This window comes from Syngnathus acus, chromosome 3, assembly GCF_901709675.1.
Source record: "Syngnathus acus chromosome 3, fSynAcu1.2, whole genome shotgun sequence".
Lineage (NCBI taxonomy): Eukaryota > Metazoa > Chordata > Actinopteri > Syngnathiformes > Syngnathidae > Syngnathus > Syngnathus acus.
The window spans coordinates 4,140,868-4,161,201 of NC_051089.1; the positions used below are offsets into that span (position 1 = coordinate 4,140,868).

The 20,334-nt window shown below is 43.1% G+C and overlaps 1 protein-coding gene across 4 annotated transcripts; it reads left to right on the plus strand.

Annotated features, from left to right (window-relative positions):
- The first annotated feature begins 1,476 nt into the window (after window positions 1-1,476).
- Window positions 1,477-20,168, plus strand: LOC119121071 (BTB/POZ domain-containing protein kctd15). 4 transcript variants are annotated; one of them, XM_037248464.1, is made up of 5 exons: window positions 1,477-2,258; window positions 4,531-4,706; window positions 9,300-9,444; window positions 13,066-13,371; window positions 18,201-20,168. In XM_037248464.1, exons 1-5 carry the CDS (start codon window positions 2,250-2,252, stop codon window positions 18,357-18,359), a joined length of 795 nt encoding a protein of 264 aa, XP_037104359.1. In that variant the 5' UTR covers window positions 1,477-2,249; the 3' UTR covers window positions 18,360-20,168. The 4 variants fall into 4 exon arrangements, with proteins under 4 accessions (XP_037104359.1, XP_037104358.1, XP_037104360.1 ...); XM_037248463.1 differs by lacking the exon at window positions 1,477-2,258 and adding an exon at window positions 2,266-2,510; XM_037248465.1 differs by lacking the exon at window positions 1,477-2,258 and adding an exon at window positions 4,321-4,440.
- Window positions 20,169-20,334: the final 166 nt, after the last annotated feature.

Consider the following 20,334-nt stretch of genomic DNA (forward strand, 5'->3'; position numbering starts at 1 on the left):
GTGGAGCTGTAGGCCACATTAACACCTGCTTTTCAGGCCCGGAGGCAAAGGTTTTATTTTTTTATATAGGGCCATGCATTAATTCATTGACTTCATTAATGCAAATGGAAGGCGGTGCATGAAAATGCACGCATATTTGAATTGATGCGCAATGTTGGCTTTAAATCTTATTTTTGTGATCAATAATCTGATTGGGCAACCTCGTGTGTCACTTGTGCACCTGCTATTGTGAGGCGCACACAAGTCCTCCGCGTGACCTACTTCACATTGACACGGCGCAGCTAAAATCCATAAATTAAGGAAATTACTTGATGGGGCCCCGAGCCACTTTGTAAGCTATTTAAATCTTTAAATTTACAACATCCCTGCATAGGCCCGCCGCATGTAATTGAACTAACTCCAGGCTTGTTTCCTTTTAATGAGAAAAAAAATTCTACCCCCCCACCACCCGTCCCACCTTCCTCCAGTTTGTACCTCTGGAAGCAACAAATCTGTGCCGGCGGGGTGAGGGATGAGGGGGCTTTCTGGGGCGCACTGGGGTCTAATTACCAAGATTTGGCCCGCTCCAAGGAGAAATGCATTCCCACACTGCCACCGGTCCTGCTGTCAAACATTGCCAATGTTATCACTCTATTACCTCTTGGAAAACTTGTGCCAAAAAAGTGCCAGACCATGAAGATGGATGGAAATTCCATATTTGCCCTATTGCCAATGCTCTCCTCCAAAAGTATTGGAACAGTGAGGCCAAGTTATTTTTTGCTGTAGCCTGAAATGACAAAAAGGTGACTATGAGAGCAGAGGTTAACAATTCAAGTTTTATTTTCCCCCTGCGAAGGTTACATCTTAACTTGACACCACCAGATATTGTTTGATAAAAACTCTCCCTCAATAAAGCGTACTGATCGATGTGATCAAAAGTTAATATATGTGATGTAGTACCAACCTTTTCCACTGGCTGGAGCCAAATATCAAGAAACGACCCCGCATCTCTCTTTGGATGCTGGTAGTAGTCGCGAGTAATTACTGGGCTCAATGCTGCATCAATTATTCACACTTATTTACCCGCAAATAAACAAACATGCGAATAAATAAATAATGCAGCACCTTGATTGACTCCAAACTTTTTTTTTTTTTAGGGAGGGGGGGGACTTCACGCATGATTCACTTCCATTGTGTCACACATATGCAAAAATAACAATAATCAGCTTGTGAATCCCATTTTGCAAAAGTCTGGAGGCTGTCTGCTTTCATTTTGAGCATCAGTGAGGAGTGTGTGTGTGCAAGTGCATGCATGTGTACGTGTGTGTGTTGTGGCCAGATATCTCCATCTAAGCCCCTGCGCTATAATTGAAATGGCGCATTTGGCTGCGGGCGGACTGTGAGGGCTGCTTTCTGCTGCGGCGTGCATGCACGTCCGTGGACGTCATTTGATTTGAATGGCCTGAGGGGTGTGTGTGTGTGTGTGCGTGCGTGCGTGCGCATGTGCGTGTGTCCCTTTGCAACAACAACCACATCATCATCATCACCATCATCCACTCCAGACATTGAGGCGGAGAGCCGGAGAAGGAAGAGGAGGAATTCTCGGATGCTCTGTGCTGACTTTATCAACAAGTTCTTATCGTTTTTTATTTTATTTTATTAGAGCACAGGAGAAATGGCTGACTGGCTCTCTTTGAACTTTGGAGATGGAGCTAAGCGCCTTTAAGCTCCAAATCGCCTCTGGGACTATTAGTGCAATCAGTTTTCCCTCTTTTTGTTGTTTAAACTTTGAGCAAAGGCGAATTTATGCTCTCTCTTTGTTGTTGTTGATTTCTATTCTTATTTTCTCTCCAAAGCTTGGGAAGGCGCAGACACGTGCACGCGCACCCAAACATATAGGATAACTTCCTATCTGTGCGGGCGTAATTTTTTTGAGTCGAAGAGGGGAGGAGGTGAAGAGAAAGAGAGAGGAGGAGGAGGAGGAGGAGGAGGAGGGGGGGTTATATCACGCTTTTCTTTGCCTGAGAAAATTGCCTTGGCGAGAGAGAGGAGTTGAGCTAATTGTAGCCTAATCCCTCGCCCAGAGGCGCTCGGGTAGCCCGGAGCGACATTCTTCTCCTTCGTCCTCATCGTCATCATCCCTTTCTCCCTCTTGTCTTTTTCTTCGGGATTCTTCTTCTTCTCCCAATAAACGACAGGAAGACTTTAATTGAAAGGAGGAGGAGGTGGACTAAGACGGGGGGAAGGAAGGAAGCAAGCTCATCTCATCGATGTTCAAGGTAAGCAAGGACGCCTCGTGTGTGCGCGTCTTTCTTTCTGGCTGGCTTCGGACGCTCGCTTGACAAGCAGGGTCGAGGCAGCGTCACACTTTTGCATTCTTACGTGCGCGATTTCCCCGCAAGATTTGTGCTTTTCCTGCCTTCTCTCCTAACTGGAGCGATAAGCAAATATTTGAGCTTTTTTTTTTTTTTTTGGTGTCTTTTCACCCACCGGACTCCCATCTGGATTCGCCGCCTACCATGTTCGAAACGGTAAATGCGACGTTTGTTTTCTCCCACATTAGAATCGTTTTTTAAACCGGCGTCAGACCGGCTGGGAAATTAGACTGTAGTAATAGTAATAAGACGCCATACTGAGCATTTCTATCTTTCTGCATGTGTGCATGCTGCACCGAGCGAGTGTAGTGAAATGCGCTTTAATGAAAGATGTTTTAAGGCAGGGGTTCCCCCCCCCCCCCCCCCTCCCCTAAAGTTGGGGACTCCAACTCGCTACGTCATGTATTGCCCTTTGCCCATAAATTGTGTGCCTTCTCGCTTATTTCCAACAATCATTTTGCCATGACATCCCTCCAAATTGACCAATTTTGTCTCGCGAGCCTCAGGTTTGCTTTAAGGGAACAGAGTTGAATACAAATTCACATATTTTCATGCAAAGGCTGCTACAGTAGTTTGTTGCTCTTTAGTAAGAGAGCTTTGGTGTTGTGGAACCCCCTCACCACCCCCCGATTTCTCAAGTCTCCCTTTCCCGGGATTTGGAACGTAATCCCATCCTCGTGTAATCGTATTAGAGCAACATGATACTCTAAGTGAGGCGGGCACCACCCTGGGAATTAAAAAAAAAAAGACAGAGATATTCACTGAAAGCTTTTTGAGATCATAAAACCCTCAAATTGTGCATCGATTGTGTTGTGTTAGTGATGGGTCAAATGCAATCATCTCAGCGTGCTTGCTTTTTTTTTTCTTTTTCTTTTAAATGTGCTTTCAAGTCTGCAACATGTCAGCTATTATAAAGTGACCACAAACTGTGACCTTTTTTACGCACACGTTAAGACTTCACTTTGGTAGAACAACCCACTAATTTAAGTTTTGACAGCCAACCTGAGGTCACGATCCGCTTACGTTGTAGCAAATTACACAAGACGGCACTTCCTTCTAAATATCCTTCTTGTTCTGTCCTTGTACTGTTAAATAGCAACACTTGATAAAATCACCATAATGAATCTTTATCTATTTTACAAAAATGACAGAAACTACTGTACATGTGGATGGATCATTATTTAGCTAGCAGTAGCGAGGCTAAAGAAGGAGTGAAAAGTATTTATAAAGCCATGAGCGACCAAATCTGGTAACCTGGACACCACGTGTCTCGATGTGTTACGTTTTGCAGCCAATCAACAAGGACAGATAATAATTGATAAGCTGTGAAATAGTTTTTGGCAGAGGGAAGTTGCCCAAGTTATAAACAACAACATTGTAACATATCGGAATAATCATAATTCAATTGTATTTCGGTAGGTGGCAATGTGTTTTTTTTAAATGTAAAACATTTCTAACATTTTCCCAAACAAGCTGCTTCGGTGAATGGACCGGAATAATAATTAGCACATAATTACATTTGTGAAAGGTATTTGTGTTCATTTGCCAAAAGCAGCTATTTATTTGAAGTGTTGCTTGCTTGCTGGTGGCATTAACTTGAACACCTCCTTTTAAGCAATCACCACTCGCTGTACCAAACAGTTCATTTCTTCCCCTTTCCGATATTGCTCTGATCACAATTTTTTTTTGTGCAAGTGGAGGACCCCCGCCCCTCCCCTCCCCTTTTCACTCCCACACTGGTGTGTCTGGGTGCATCACATCTCCCCCATAATGCGACCTTTAATTAGAATATTGCAGCAGCAGTTTGTTTTATTCCCCTAGAGGCTGACACCTAGCATCCCTCCCTCCCTCTCTCTCTCTCTCTCTCTCTCGCTTGTCTATCTATCTGTCTGTCTCTCTCTCTCTAATAAGCATCCTCCTCCTCCTCCTATCCCCGCCCGCGGTGCTGAGCCAAAAGATGCAAACGTACTTAATTAGAGGCGCCGCGGTGTAGTAATACGGCGAGCGAGGGCGACGCGACCAGGCAGTCATGGAAATGATCTGATCAGGAAGGATATCTCTCGTCTTGATATTTTTAAGGGCCACTGTAGGATCACTCTTTCTCCACTCATCTATGTATCTTCCTCCTCTTCCCCTTCCATCTCCTCCAATGGCTTTTTTGTACACTTGCTTCCAGGAGGGGCGAAGCATGTCGCGGCTCTCTCTGACCCGGTCTCCGGTCTCCCCCCTGGCCGCCCAGGGCATCCCTCTGCCGGCGCAGCTCACCAAAGCCAACGCGCCCGTGCACATCGACGTGGGCGGGCACATGTACACCAGCAGTCTGGCTACCCTCACCAAATACCCCGATTCCAGGTAAAGAACCTTTTTGATTGTCTTCACCTGTTGTCAAATTGGTATTTTTTGGTGAATCCTCTTTGTTTATTTTAAATCCACTGTGCTTCGGCAAATAAACTACTCTGTCATCGCCCAAGACGCTTTGGTTAACTTTTGAGAGCAGTAACTTTCATGAATTATTTGCCCGCATCTTACATTGAATTGCAATCGTACCACATTCTCAATTTTTTTGAGAGTGATCTAAGGCAGTCTTTTATAAAAACAATGAAAAGGTTCATTCTTAAGCTCCTGCTGCCTCTAGCGTAGAAAGTTACAACAGAGTTTAAGAGACTGATGTTTTTATCTGTAAAAAGATGTTCTTGTGTGTAATAACGTAGTGGAAAAAATATGACCTTCACAGTTTGTAAAAGAACCGGCATTGTATGTAGTCGAATTACAAATATAATGCTCAATAGAGAGAGATATTAAGTGAATATCTTTGTTTGGATCAAACTGTCACACTTTCCAAAAAGTAAAATGCCGTGTTGTGTTGTGTCACAGTTCACTTACTGTTTGTCAACAACAAGAGAAAATGGACAAGTGAATTCATACTTTTTTTTTCATGTCACCATTATATTTGTAAATCTACTTCTGATTGGATTGTATTAAAATTCCACACGAGATTTTCCCTCTTTACACATTTACTCCGCAATAAGGCTAAAATCCAAAATGCTACGTAGCTTTTTCTTCACACAGTCTTCAATGTCAGCCGTCATAATCCCATGCGAGTTAAGGTAAACACACACCGGGCGGCTTGTTAGAAAATGTGCCAAATTGGCTACAGGAAACAATCCGCCTAATCCCCTGATAATAAAAGACTTGATATGAGTGCAGTCAGCTGACAGGAAATCCCCAGACAGCTCCTCATTTTTATGTTAAAGGCGCAAAATAAAAAGATCATCTCACATGCTGACTGACGATTGTTGTTGCCATTTAAGATGTTACGGAGATCTTGTGCTTAACAAAAGATCTTTTAAATATTTATTTAGGTGGAAAAACAGGTTAATGAAAGCTCATTTTCAATGTGTTCATTCAAAAAAAAAGCTATTGTGTCATTTTTGGTATCTAAAATTTATGGTACGATACTGGTTGAGCTGAGTTGACCCCGCCTCTGAAAAATGAAAATCTCCGTACAATTAACGCCCATTGACAAGCATTTGGGTGACAAACATTCAAATATTTTTCAAAAATCGCTGGTTAACTTTCAATGTACATTTTCCACAAAAATCAATTTATATCCGGATATATATTTGTACAGTATAGTAAAGTCAAAATAACAGTAAATATGTCTTTACTAAATCACTTGTAGGCCAAAGTTATAAAACAAAGTGATGTTAGGTGGCTGGCGTGCATAAAGTTTCTTTGTTACACTGCCCACTACTGGCCTGGCATGCATACTACACGCTTTTCAGTTTTTTTTCCAAGTCATCTCAACAACTTTTGCTCATTTATAGATAAAACTTTTCCTCATTTTTCTAGGTCATGCTCGTGTAAACAATCTCCTAAGCGTTGTGTTTGAATACGACACTTGCTTTCATCGGCAATGCGGAGACTTTTTTTTTTTTTTTTGACGGGCAAGCAAGCAAACAGAAAACACACATATAGAGTCATGTCAGAGCATTGTGATGGTTACACGAGCGAAGGCCAAGATACGAGCGTGAGCGTTGCTTTGAGTGCTCCCTTTCTCTCTCTCTCTCTCTCTCTCTCTCTTCTTCACACACGTTCCTCTGCTCGCTCGGCCCGTCTCTTTCAGTTTCTTTCTCACCCGGGATCACGCACACACACATACGCTCACTGTTGTCTCTCGCTTTTCCCAGCCTCCTCAGAGCACACTTGGCCTCGGGGCCCTGCTTTCCGCCGGAGCCAGTGGAAGGCGCCCCCCCCCCTCTCTCCCGCCCCTCCCCTCCACCTTCTCTTGCCTCCCCCCCCTTTATGTGAATTAGGATAATGGCTGACAGCAGAAAGCAAAACAATTACACTGTGGCGGGATCCCGCCAACGCCACGCACGTCCGGTCTTGGTCGGAGGCGGTCGGGGAGTGGCGAGAGAGTGTTTAAGGCGTTTCCAGTTGATGGTGACTTTTAATAGATCGCTGGCTGAATAATGCAGTGTGCCAAGAGAAAGTTAGTCTAGTAACTAATGTGCGGCTATCCGTCTTCCTCAGCGCCAGGCCATATTAAGGGACAGTGGCCATGAAACATTGATGGCGCACTCTGTAGAGTTCTCACTTGAACAGAAGCTGAGGGAATTCGGGGTAAATGCTCCAAACAGACAAGGAAACTATTCGGAATGTGAAGAAAACAAACAGTCGTTTTATGTGATAGCCTTATTCTTGGAAGATTAAATAATCTTTTTACAAAGCTATGCTGTAACAAGTTTTTATGCAAGTTACAAAAACCAGGCCTGACAATTTTAAATGTCATATGTTGTTAAATGAGAATTTTTTTTCTTAACAGACTCATCAAATACTTTTCAGTTATTTGGACCTCAAAACTACATTTGGTGACTCATAACAGCAACTTATATTATTTTTCTGCTTTTTAATTAACATGGAACCGTACTGCTTTACTGCTAGTATGTTTTCTCCATGAAAAAACATTTTTTAAAAATAGCCCCAGGATTCCCCCCCCTTGTAAGGCCCCTCTTGGCCTAAATCTAAATAACAATGTGAATATGTTAAAATACTAGCCCTTGAAATATCAGTAGGGAATAATTGGGCTTCTTTTCCCCCCTCCAGGGATCAAGTCATTGTGATGCATACGAATGGACACTTATAAAGCATAATCGAAGGCTAAAATATATATACAACAAATCTAGGAGTAAACATCGTGCTATCATTTTAGCAGCGCTAGCACGAGAACTTCACATACACACAACTCGGAATGTTAACATCAATGCTAGCGCTAACCCGTCTTATTTTAAACTTGGCTTGTCTGGTGTAGTACCGAGACTGACCCGTGAGAGGCAGCACGACGTCACAGGGCATAATACAAAGAAGAAGAAGAAATATTTGTATAAGTTAGCCTTACATGTTTGAATTTCCCAAGAGGGCTCCAACTGCATATTTTCATTGAGTTCAAAACTTTTTTTCCTTACGAGCATCAAACTACCTGTTAAACCTGGCAAGCAATTGAACAGAAAAGGCCAAAAACACGAGAAGGCCGGCAGAGACAGAAAGCGAGCGAGCGTGAAAGAGTGAGTGAAGTGAGTGAGCAGGGGAGGAAGGGGAGGAGGATGAGGAGAAAGGAGGCGGGTGATGGTGGGCTGCAAAGAAAAAGAAAAACAGGCAGCATTTTAATTGCTTTTTAAAAAAGTGGAGATGAAAAACAGAGTTAGCCCGCAGGCGTATGGTGAAATTCTAGCTGGAAGAATTGCAAGACCATATGAGAAAGGAACACCCGGGGCCAAACAGGGAGATGAGTATTGGTTTTTTATAAAGCATTTTGCATCGATTTCCAGAGAGAAAAGCGAGCGAGGGATGGAGACGGAAGAAAGAAAGGAGAGGAGAAAGAAAGGAAGGAAGGAAGCAGGGGGAGAAGTAGTCATCTTTTGCTTCCTCACTCTATCAAAGAGAAGAAGGGCAATCGTTGGGGTCACTTGACACGTGATACAAACGCTTTTTTACCACTTGGCGTTTCAGTCAAAAGAGTTCCTTAGATGTTTCCAAATCCGGCGTAAGGGTCAACTCAATTATCTTTTGTCCCCCAATGCGGGAGGCCAAGCTACAATGAAAAAACAAAATGAACACCACAAAGCTTAGCTGACAGTTGTTTTGCTCCGAAAATGATGGAAAGTGCCAATTGTCTTGCCAGTACGCACAACTCGCTATTGTACTAAAATAAAGCACATTTAGTGTGGCAATAACAAGATGAAGCATTAGGAAAAACAGCAGCCCCGAGCCCAACATGAGAAGTGGTTTTAATTATTGAGGGAAAGCACATGTTAAATATTCACAAAAATTAAATGGAGTGGCACTCAGTAGGGAACACCTTCATACTCTACGCTTGAATTGTGTCCTTAAGATGAATACAAAATAAAATGTCATTATATCTCAATATGTCAACGCACACAAAAATCACTGTAGCCAAAAACTACCTGATGGAGGTAATTATTTAAAAAAAAAAAAAAAACATTTTCCATTCTGCACAACCTTCTAAATAGGAAGTACCTCGAATATTAGTTACCGTCCTACTTAGTTATTTGAAACTCTCCATCAAAACTTTCATCCGGAACATAATGTCAACATTTTCATTTCCCGCTTCAGTTTCATCTGCCGTCGAGTAACAGGTGGAATCAAGGCGGCAAAATGCCGCATTCACGCCATTAATTTTTGTAAGTACATGCGGCGAGTGTGCAATCTGTCCACAGTGGGACACTTCAAACGAGTCTACAGCGGAGGGATGCTGCCTTGAGCTCCTTGTTTAAAAAAAAAAAAAAAAAAAAGCATTCCAGGCTGGCAGCTAATAAAATTGAAAAATAAATGGAGGGTAATTGTTTCATGCATCCGAGTGGAGTTAGGCTCATTTCATTAAGTGTGTGTTTTTTCGTGTGTGTCTCTCGTGTCAATTTGCAGAATTAGTCGCCTGTTCAACGGCACCGAGCCCATCGTGCTGGACAGCTTGAAGCAGCACTACTTCATAGATCGCGACGGCGAGATATTCCGCTACATACTCAGCTTCCTCAGGACCAGCAAGTTGTTGCTTCCTGAAGACTTTAAGGTGAGTGTTGTCACCACAGCCAGAAAATCAAAGGTATCAATGTCGGCATTCAAAAAAAGGAAAATGTATTATTACATTTTTTTGGTAGTGTTTGCTTAAAAACAAAAACACTCAAGGCCGACTTGTTTCGCCGGAAAAGAAACGACTCCTTGCATTCCCTTTAAAACATGTTTAGCACTTTAGCCATTAGCATATGTCAATTTTTTGCTCGTCCTTACATGAAGCTAGTTTCGTTTCCGTTTTTGATTGTTTTTACAGGTAAAGTTCGACACAAGACATTTGACTAAAATATAGAAAATGGATAGTTTTAGACACTAACTCAGTATATTATTGATTTTACCCGCTTTTTGCTATTTGCGGCAGTGCATGGAACAAGTTAGCCCCTAGCTTATCAGAGCTTTTTCCGCTATTCGTCTTGAATTTAGCAACCCCCCCCCTTATTTCATTTGCGTGTTGCACAATTTGAACATTTTCTATTAACTAGGACAGTTAACTAAATTGTGTCAAATAAAAACTGCTCCTCTTCAGTAGCTACCAGATGTCTTACAAAAACATTCTTGGTTACAGTTAGCCGGGAAAATGTTTTTGTAGCAAGTTCCCAGCTAATTTCTCAGAAGCTACTTTTTCCATGATGCTAGCTTGCTGTCAAGAAAAAAAATCATTTGTTTACTAATGAGATTGCGCGCTTGCAAAGACAAATAATACAGAAAGCTTAATCCACTGGTAAAACAAATCTGATTTAAATGAAATTGACGGCAACTTCAGCCAGTTAGCCAAAATATGTATGACTCAACATTGCCATTCAAGGCTCTGTTCCGATGTTTATTTCATCCAAGGCTGCTTCCTGTTGAAAGATTATTGCGCGATATTGTTTATTCTTCTTCTCATCACTGTAATCCACTTTAACTTAAATGACCTTTCCACACGGACTCCTTGTACATCATTCCGAGGGAACGCGGCGACTCGAGCGAGCCCTCGGAGCCTGGGGGGTGGTTCTTGGGGGGGGGCACAGAGAGTCTGAACCAGATCCAAGCCTCAAAGAACAGAACATGACATGAAAGCCGCACACGTTTTGGCAAACGACGATCTGACTCAGTAGCGATTAGTTTTCCGCTTTTTTTATTCATGCTTTCCCTTCGCCTTCTGTGAAATCTTGACAGTCCAATCAGGCGACCGCGCTGGAGGAGAATATGTCCGACTTCATTGTTTCCACTCATTACAATCCCCTCGCATAAGCTTGTGTTGATCTGCATACCTTTCAATTTGCGTGAAGCCTCAGCAAAAGGCTGGATGAGCAAGAAAAAAAAAAATGCAAATAGTGCAAGGCAAAATTGAGCATGTCCTTATCTGAACACAATCAGGCTTGCCGTCGCCTCAGGCTTGGGTCTGTTCTGCTGCTGGCAGACGCAGCCTTGTGTGTTTTGTTAAATCAATGTGAAAGTCTGAGCAGAATAGCAAAAAGAAAGACTTCGGCCGACGTTGCCGGAACAAAAAAATATTCGCTATTAATAACCAGCCTTGTTATTCAACGCACAATTAATCCCACAGGAGTAAGCAACACTGTTAGCTCGATGAATCAACGATACTTAGACACAATTCCATTATTTGTACTTTTATCATGTGGAAGTCACGCATTCGTATTTTAAATGTTTCACTGGTATTTCACTTGGATTGGATATTTTGCAAGTCACCGTGCTACTGGCCTAATTTTTGCGCTAAAACATTTCCACACACTTGCATCATAATAATTGTCATATGTTATGACATAGTGTCAAAAAGCACAAGCGTAGTCGGTCAAAGGGTAATTCGAATTTTCAGCCGTAAACCATTAACAAAAGTGGGGGTAAAAAAACAGCGAGATTTGTTTTGCTGTTTGACTACACGTGTCAAAATGCCGATTCACGATTACGTACGATGTTCAAATCCGCTTCTGTGTCTAATAATTTGCTCGAGACAAGCGGCCACTCTATCTGTCCTCCTCCGAGAGACTATTTTTATCATCTTCCTCTTCTTCCTCCCTCTGAGATGTCGCCTTGCCGCCGGCCAATCAGGTCGGCCATTATTCTGAAGCTCAAAAAGGGCTGTCTGTCCGACTTTTTTTTTTTCGGGAATGAAGTTGTCTGGTAGGGCTTGCGGCGGCCCGCCCGGACGGACGAAGCCGCTGCCGGCCGCCGTCTTTTTCTCCTCATCCTCACGTTGGCGCTGCAGATGATTCTGTTGTTTTGTGCTGGAATGGGGATGACTAAAGTGCCTCGCAGACAGACCCCCCCCCCCCGTTAAAAACACATCCATCCACTGGCTTCAGAGCTGGGACAGATGAGGCACTTTGAAACGGAGAGCTGCCTGAAGGGGAAGCGTCTTAGTGCAGCTTTTTGGCAGTTGCGGGAAGACAATCACTTGATTTGGGATTTTTTGTGCCATTTACTGGTCTTATACGAAGATATTATCAAGAAGTATCAGGGCGGAAGGATATATGCGTTACATTTTATCGAGAAAACAATTACGAGAATAGTGCCATATTTTTTGGGGGGGAAAAATAAAAATAAAAAATATTTTTAACCCAAAACAATTTCAGGAATAAGATGTCTATATTTATTTTTATATATATTTACATTTTTTTTGTTGATCATATTGTTTGGGGAAAGAAAGTTGTGGTATTACGAGAATTATTATTTTTTTAAGTCATAGTAACATGAAAAGCTAGCTAGATACCTAGCTAGATAGCTAGCTAGCTAGCAGTGTAGCAACATGAACGTCCATTAGTGGTTGATTTTAAAAAGAGCGAATGAAGCTGTCAGTCTCAGTCCCGGCTAATCCGAAAACATACGTATTAATTACTAATTGTTTAGCAGCAGGATCTAGGTTTAACCTAATTAAAATCTGCTCATAATAGGATTTCAACCTCATTAACATACATTGGGCATACATTAAAACATCCCCCCCCCTCACCCCCTCCCGTCTGATGACTGCCCTCACTCACATCGCCTCCTCCACACCTTCCATCTGCTTTCGACGCAAAAAACCTTACGCATCCCTTCTCTTCTCGTTGAATGATGGCGCCATCTGCTCTAGTGGGAAATTAGAGGCAAATGCGCAGGGGCAAAGCGCCCCTGGCGAGCGATACCCGCCGGGGGAATGGAGGAAGGCAATCTGCTGCAAAACTTGTCTGCATGCGTGATGCACCGTGATGGCCTTGATGGAGTTTGAAACATGCTAAAGGCTAAAAGGATAACGTGCATGAGAGATGCCACCTGCTTATTGCTTTGTTTTGGTTGGACATTTTGACTTGAATATTATCTCATATTTTTCGTTTCTTGATGTTTTAGAGAAACAAAAGATATTGCCCGGAGACAATGGATGTCCAAAAATTTTTTTTAAATTTACGTTTCAGATAAAAGTGGAGAAATTCTTACAGAATTTTTACTTAGCGATAGTCACCTGGTCACCTCAGGTAAAAGGGCAACCGCTTCATTTATTTTATTGGATGCTGACATATCAAGGTTGCAGCAAACTTTATGGAAGTATTTTCAGGAATATATTTTGATCTCATGACATTGTGCAAGTGTACCTAATGAAGTGACCTGACTTGTTTCGCCGCCGCCGTCGCCTCCGCCTCCGCAGGACTTCCAGCTGCTGTACGAGGAGGCACGCTACTACCAGCTGACGCCCATGATCAAGGAGCTCGAGCGCTGGAAGCAGGAGCGCGAGCAGCGGCGCATGGCGCAGCCCTGCGACTGCCTGGTGGTGCGCGTCGCGCCCGACCTGGGCGAGCGAATCACTCTGAGCGGCGAGAAAGTCCTCATCGAGGAGATCTTCCCGGAGACGGGAGACGTCATGTGCAACTCGGTCAACGCCGGGTGGAACCAGGACCCCACCCACGTCATCCGCTTCCCCTTCAACGGCTACTGCAGGCTCAACTCTGTTCAGGTAATGCGAGTTTCTCCTCAGTAAATTACGTTCAGTTAACTCATTCAGTGCCATTGACGGTTATAGACGTCAAAGATATTGGCAGTGAATGAGTTAGGTTTCACCCCCCTCTCCAAAACTCACCAACAGCTTTCGTTACCATGACGACCCAAGTATACTTCTTGAGACTAGAATCTAAAAAAAAAAATCAAGTCCAAACAAGACAGTATGAACCCATTTTCACTCGTGCAAGCAGCACTTCATGGCTGAGCCACCTAATCACACCCTCAATTAATATTTGCAGATTTATCCATGTGGCACATGGTCAAATTATCGTGTCAGCAACTATGCTACAGGATTTCAGCATATATATAGAATCCGCAAAATACTTTAATTCAAAACATTTTGTAAAAGCAATTCCAAGAATACGACTGGAGTTAGTCAGGCCACAGTCCCCCGTCCATGAAATCCATTTCAGTGTACTCACAGTAGCAAGTTTGGGTGGGGAGGGAGTCATTTTCCAGTTGTGTTGCCCGCAGAGCAAAATATTAGCCTCACACCACAGGCTCCATGCAACACACTCACACATACACGCACACACCCACACGCACAAGGCTCCTTTGGGCGCCTCCAGCACCCAAAGAGAGCCTCTCCCAGGCAACACTCTGACACCTCCACCTCCCCTTCCCACCTCGCTCACTCCACCACCTCCAGGGAAGGAGAACGGAACGAGCGGGACAAAGCACGCGTGGACTGCGGCCATGTTTCCTCTGGAGGAAAAAAAACCAGCAAAAGGCTGAAGGAGGAAGAGGGGGGTTGGTTGGTGCAGGGGAGGAATGATATGCATAATTTACACTTTACTCCTTTTTAAGACAGAGCTCCTTTTTTAAAATAATTTAAAAAAAAGGCTCCAATATAACAACGCCCAAGGCCATTGAAATACACGTATTGCATTTTTTAATACCATACTTACAATTTCTCAAACAGCCTCAACCGGTTTATACTTCTTTTATAGATTTTTAAATGACTTGCAATATAATTAATTGGCGGCATCAACTAACACAACATTTCCCCACTCTGTTTACCAGCCAGCGTGATTACAGCAATGGCGCTTTGAAAAGGGCTTGTAGCTTTGTAGATGCGGCGAACGAGGATAAAATTCCCGTAAAAAGACACTAATGCTGAGAAGCTCGTTTGATCTAACAAGTTGGATTACGTTGAGGCATCAGGTAGTAATGAGGGGTTTGTCTAAAATATATATAATTATATATATATATATATGTTTTTAATTTTATATTCAGCTCTCAAGTATGCAGATAAGGATTTGCTATTATTTTATTTCATTTTTATTCTTTTAAACATTTACAACACTTGAATGTAAACATTTTTTGCTGACTCCTCCGAAGAAGGCACATTTAGGTTCCATTTTATTTACGCTGGCAAATAAACACACAGTAAGGCCAAGTCACGGCTTTGGCCTCAAGGAGTCAAAGATACACAGTAGGTTTCAGTGTAAGGGGAGATCTTTCCAAACATTGTTCCCACGGGCTATGAGAAGGTTAGCCAAGTAATCCCGGTCTTAGCCGGCAGACAATATGTTTGTCATCTGATTACAGTGCCGGACCCCCCACCCAGGGCAAGGCACGCAACCGCGCCCTGCCCACAGGGGAGGGGGTTGGGGGGTTGCTGTCTGGAACAAAGTGTTTCTGGTGTCTTGACAGGAAAGATGGCAAATTTGGGGAGATTGGAGATCCAAACATCTGGCTAAGGAATTAGTGGTTTGGGAAATTGTGGTGTTTCTTTGATGCAGGTCATAATTGCAGTAGAGAGACGGTAAAGCGTTTGGATTCGATCACCTCATGCGGTTCGTCCCGCCAACGCAGTTATTTTTACAAATGTGGTACCGCTTAACACATTTTACAATTTTCTTCAAAACGACTTCATCAAATAATATCCTGACTGTATTCTCGTAGAATGTCAAACTTTTTTTTTTTTCTCCTAGTATCATGACTTTTTAAAAAATCTCCCAACATGATGTTGTTTTCGATGTAATACCGAAAATTCTGTGTCTAGTCAACGCTTGTCGTCTCCTGATGGGAGTGAAGCGCTGCGCCTTTGGCTCGTGATTCTCCGTCAAGTCATGAGCGGAATTTCGACGGAATAATGCAAACCACCTGCACTCTGATGTCGTTCCAGTGTGGGAGGAAAAACACAGAACAGCAAAGGCGCTTAACGGAGGAAAAACATTCAGGCAGACTTACAAACACACACACACACACACACACACACACGCACACAAAATGGCCCATCCATCACAGTGATGAAGCGCTCACATCAGAGCACAGCCAATCCGTCCTTCATCAATGTGACAGTTGCGGCGAAGGCGCCCTTGTCCCCTCCCCTGCCACCGCCCCGACCAACGCAACTCGCCGCAACACCCTTTGACATGTCACACTACACACACTACAAGTCCATCAATCTGAAATAGCGCTCAGACAAATCCTCACACCAACACACATAAAAAATTGCTTCTTGATCTATCTATCTATCTATCTATCTATCTATCTATCTATCTATCTATCTATCTATCTATCTATCTATCTATCTATCTATCTATCTATCATCGAGCTATCTATCTATCTATCTATCTATCTATCTATCTATCTATCTATCTATCTATCTATCTATCTATCTATCTATCTATCTATCTATCTATCTATCTATCTATCTATCTATCTATCTATCTATCTATCTATCTATCTATCTATCTATCTATCTATCTATCTATCTATCTATCTATCTATCTATCCAGGTAGCTAGCTAGCTACGCATGCAGACGGTGTGTGGACATGCCCTTCTTGAACCCTGCAAAGTATTTTTCACCGGAGGGCAAGCTGGAGGGCAGGGTGATGGTTGAGTTGCAGCTGCATTCCCGTCTTAGCCAACACACCTAAATAACTTCAGGTTTACAGCTACTCAGTGATGTGCTTCAAGACTGAGACTCAATTTTTCCGGTATGCCATTGGCCCATGGACAAGCGTCCGTCATCGTCAATCCGTCATTATTCCTAATGTATCGACCATACTTTGTCTGCAAAACGGGTGCGTGTCAGTGACGGATGGACGGACAGACTATTCCGTCGGTGGGACGGAACGCCCAGCTCTGTAAGACGTCAAATGTGATAAATCCCAGGCAACAATGTTTCAATCAACCCTCTGCCCAGACGTGCGTGTGTACTCTGGTGGCCATCAATTTTACATGGCGCTCTGTTTTCCAGTCTTTGATTGCTACGTTAGAAATACACATATACAACGCTGAGAGGTTAGAAGAGCTTAGTATTCCTCGTTCCCACGGCGACCCTGAGTTTGAGTGACAGCTCAGCGAGGTGGCTTCGGGGCGGGTGGCTGGGAATAAGCGGTTGATGTGTAGAAATCGCTGAGGACGAAAAGCCTTTATGAACTTTGCTGCGTTTTAAAAACTTCTATACTGGGATGGAAGAGGAACCAATGAAAAGCCACGTTACGGCAAAACTAAATCGCTTTGAATATCATAACGTCGAAACTTCCAGGGATTTAACCCCGCCTTGTGCTGACCCCTTACCCCAAAAAAGCAGTTTGACAAGGAGAACCGACATATGAGCTCTTGGAGCCAATCAGGGATGAATGTTTAAACCTCATCCTCCCGTGGCACGGATGCGCCGCTTTGAAAAGCAGAATATCCTTAAGTGTTGGGATGTATAACATCCTCAAGTCTTGCCACGGATTTGCGCTCAAACTTCCCACACTATCTTCATTGATCGGGCCCTAAGACGAGCGAGAGTCCCTCATGTGCGAAAAGGGTGACGCGCGGAGGGAGAAGAAATGCAATGTGATGCAACCATGAAAGAAGCCAATGTAATATCATTTCCATAATCGTTTGCCTGTCATGGATTTAGAAAATACATAAAATGGTGGCAGGTCTCTTAATTAGCCATCGCGACCATCAACTGTCCGCTGTCCCTTCTGTTTCGCAACACTCGTGTGTGTATTGACAAATATGTTTGTTCGGTTTTTGTCTGTTTCCGGTTTTTATTTCATATTAAAGCAGTGAAAGTAGTTTCAAAAGGTGAACCACAATTGAATGTCTGGCCCCTGAGTTGACTTTAGGGGGTTTCTTTTGTTGCCGTGACAACCCAACACCCTAAAATGGCGGACATGTTGGGTTAACACTGCGTTAATGATCAACGTATTTCCCAAAGTCTGCCAGATATTTTTCCAAGATTACTTACAACCATTCTAGATCAGTCCAAACATGATCTGAGTGTCATTAAGGCGGGCATCTCAATTCACAAAGTGAGGCTGACCGACATCACGCCGCTTACACTATTCATGACACCGGCCGGCGCCCGATTGGCCGGGCGCAGCGAGGCCACGAGCTCAAAGGGTTGCGTAGAGTGCGAGGCGAGGTGCGTTGGTGGGGCGAACGCGGTGAGGTGATTACTGAAGCTCCTAATTTGAGTAATGAGGAGGTCGGGGTGAGACGAGTAAGCCGCCGTTGGGGGGGTGGGCGGTTGGGCACGTGTCGGGAATAAGGATGCGCGTAACTTCCCGCTTCGACTGCTAGTTTGAGCCAACGTGAAACGCAGACGGCATCGAATCACTCAAGCACATGACTATAAAATGAATGCACTCGCAAGGAGCCCAAAGTGATGTCACTCGTTAGGCCACGCCCCCTTTGCTGTATTTTATTTTTTTTTACTAAAACACAAATGGATTCAGGAGGGCTGCGGGGTGTCTTGAATGAATCCAATTTACACACGTGTCCTGATCTGCCGTAAAGGCTGTTATTGACTGTCTTGGTTGCGCACGCAGGTCCTGGAGCGTCTCTTCCAGAAAGGCTTCAGCGTGGCGGCGTCCTGCGGCGGCGGCGTGGACTCGTCGCAGTTCAGCGAGTACGTGTTGTGCCGCGAGGACCGGCGGTGTCTCTCCATCAACACGCCCATCAGGATAAAACAGGAACCTCTGGACTAGAGCTACGGGGACGGGACCGCCTGGGAGAAAGTCCCCCTCCGCAGACCTTCATCCACGAAGGCCCAGGCTAACAGAGGCTCGTCTAACCCTCTGTGGGGAATGTAGACGTAAATTTGAAAAAAAAAAAAGGTTTGGAATTCCGGCCAAAGAGCAAACAAACGCGAGCAGCTTACTTGAACTATTAGGACCACCGGAGCCACCGCCACACATCTTTTTGGGAGTGTTTTTTTTTTTTTTAATCGGAAGAGGACGGACACCATCCCAGTCTTCGTCTCCTTTCTCCAATATGAAGGATGGACACTATTCGAGCTTGTTGGAAGGGAGCGGCCGCCAGTGGATTCTCGATAGGGTTGCTTTTTTGGTTCTTTTGAGTTTTGACACCCAAATGTTTTCGTTCAACATATCTCCAGAAGACTTTAAGTCGCAGTTTTGATGAATGTGGGAAAAAAAAAAAGGCACCAATAGTTTACCAGTATGTCTCATCAAACAAGAGGTGTACTCTAAATGTTTTTGTTTTTTTGCACTTAATCACTGCCCATGTTGTCATCCAGACATGTCTACATATACATAGGGATTTTTTTTGGTCCTATACTCGTAGTATTTTTATTTTTTCCTACCAAAATCCAACCAATTGCTTAAAAAAATAACTTTTTTGCACCAACAAAAATACGTTATCACCGAATGAAAAGCATGAATGCTTCCATTTTTTTTTTCATTTTAAGTAAAACAAAAAAACAATGAGGAAATATATACATAAATCCATAATAAATCCATATTCTAATAAAATATCAGTTAAAAAATGTTAATATGAAATTAATTAATTTCATAAACAAAAGAAAAAAAACTAACTACCTGTGTTAGTGTGGACAACTGAGCATTGCCTCCTCAAGTCATTTTGCAGGTACCAAAGCTAACAGGGTGCGTATTTTATTGATTGTACAAAGATTTTTTTTTCTCAACAGCGTGTTAAAAAATAAAATAAAATCCAAAAGGGTGTGTGCAATGCTGGCTCTAATGCTCTTTTGTCCCCCTGGCGGGTCTCTCGCTGCTTAAACGACTGACAGCCACCAACTTTCCGTCTTGTTGAATTATTTTTTTCTTTTTCGGTGCAGTTACGCTCTCCACAAAGAAGCGGTCGTGGGCGGGCCGTGTTTTCTCTCCATCAAAGCGCGGGGCCTGTGTGTCATGTTCCACATGCTCTTTGTTGCTTTTCACACACACTGATGGGAAGGATTGGATGTTTGTGGATACTTTTTCTTTTTTTGTGTGGGCCACCCACAGTCCCAACCAAGCAGTACTGGCTCTTCTCCACACGGGGCACTCTTACAATGGAAGCACACTTTTCACCGGGACTTTGGAGCTCAGCGTGTTGGGCTCTGGCGCCAGTGGAAATGAAGACTCCAAAAAGATGACTTTTTCCTGGGTTCAATTTTAAGGATGCTGTTTTCCTCTCCGTGGGGTGTTATTTATTTGTTTTGGCAGCAATAAAAGCACCTACTCGCACCCCTTGGAATAGTTAGAACCACATGAAGTCATGGGCCAGTGCTTGGCAGACCCAATTATTCGGATTCATGTTTTTACTCTTGAAAAAATAAGGACAAAAAAAGAATTCCAAGCATCACATTGTGTACATACAGACTGAAGCGTTTTAAAGGCTGTAATAATAATATTAATACTAATGATAATAATGTATATTATTTAAAGTGTTTAAAAACAATTAGACTGTGGTATTCAAGGGCATGTGTTCATTTTGCAGTGTCTTCATTTAACTTTTCTGGTATATTTGCGATAATAAAAGGATGTACTGTATTGCTGAGTGTGTCTTCTTCATTTGCGCCTTCCATACTTAGAAAATTAAAATAATTTTAAGCGAAAATCTGTCAATACAAATTTATCATGGTTCTTAAAATTTGTTGTAAATTGTGTAAATAGTCGTAGTGGCCCCTATTTTTTTTTATTTTAAATATATGCTACG

What these genes read in the sequence shown, in the direction of transcription:
- LOC119121071 (XM_037248462.1), top strand. Translation starts at nt 4,504, where the DNA reads ATGGCTTTTTTGTACACTTGCTTCCAGGAGGGGCGAAGCATGTCGCGG. An exon ending in TGCTTCCTGAAGACTTTAAG is followed by an intron (nt 9,445 to 13,065) that starts GTGAGTGTTGTC and finishes CCGCCTCCGCAG; the next exon opens with GACTTCCAGCTGCTGTACGA. An exon ending in GCAGGCTCAACTCTGTTCAG is followed by an intron (nt 13,372 to 18,200) that starts GTAATGCGAGTT and finishes TTGCGCACGCAG; the next exon opens with GTCCTGGAGCGTCTCTTCCA.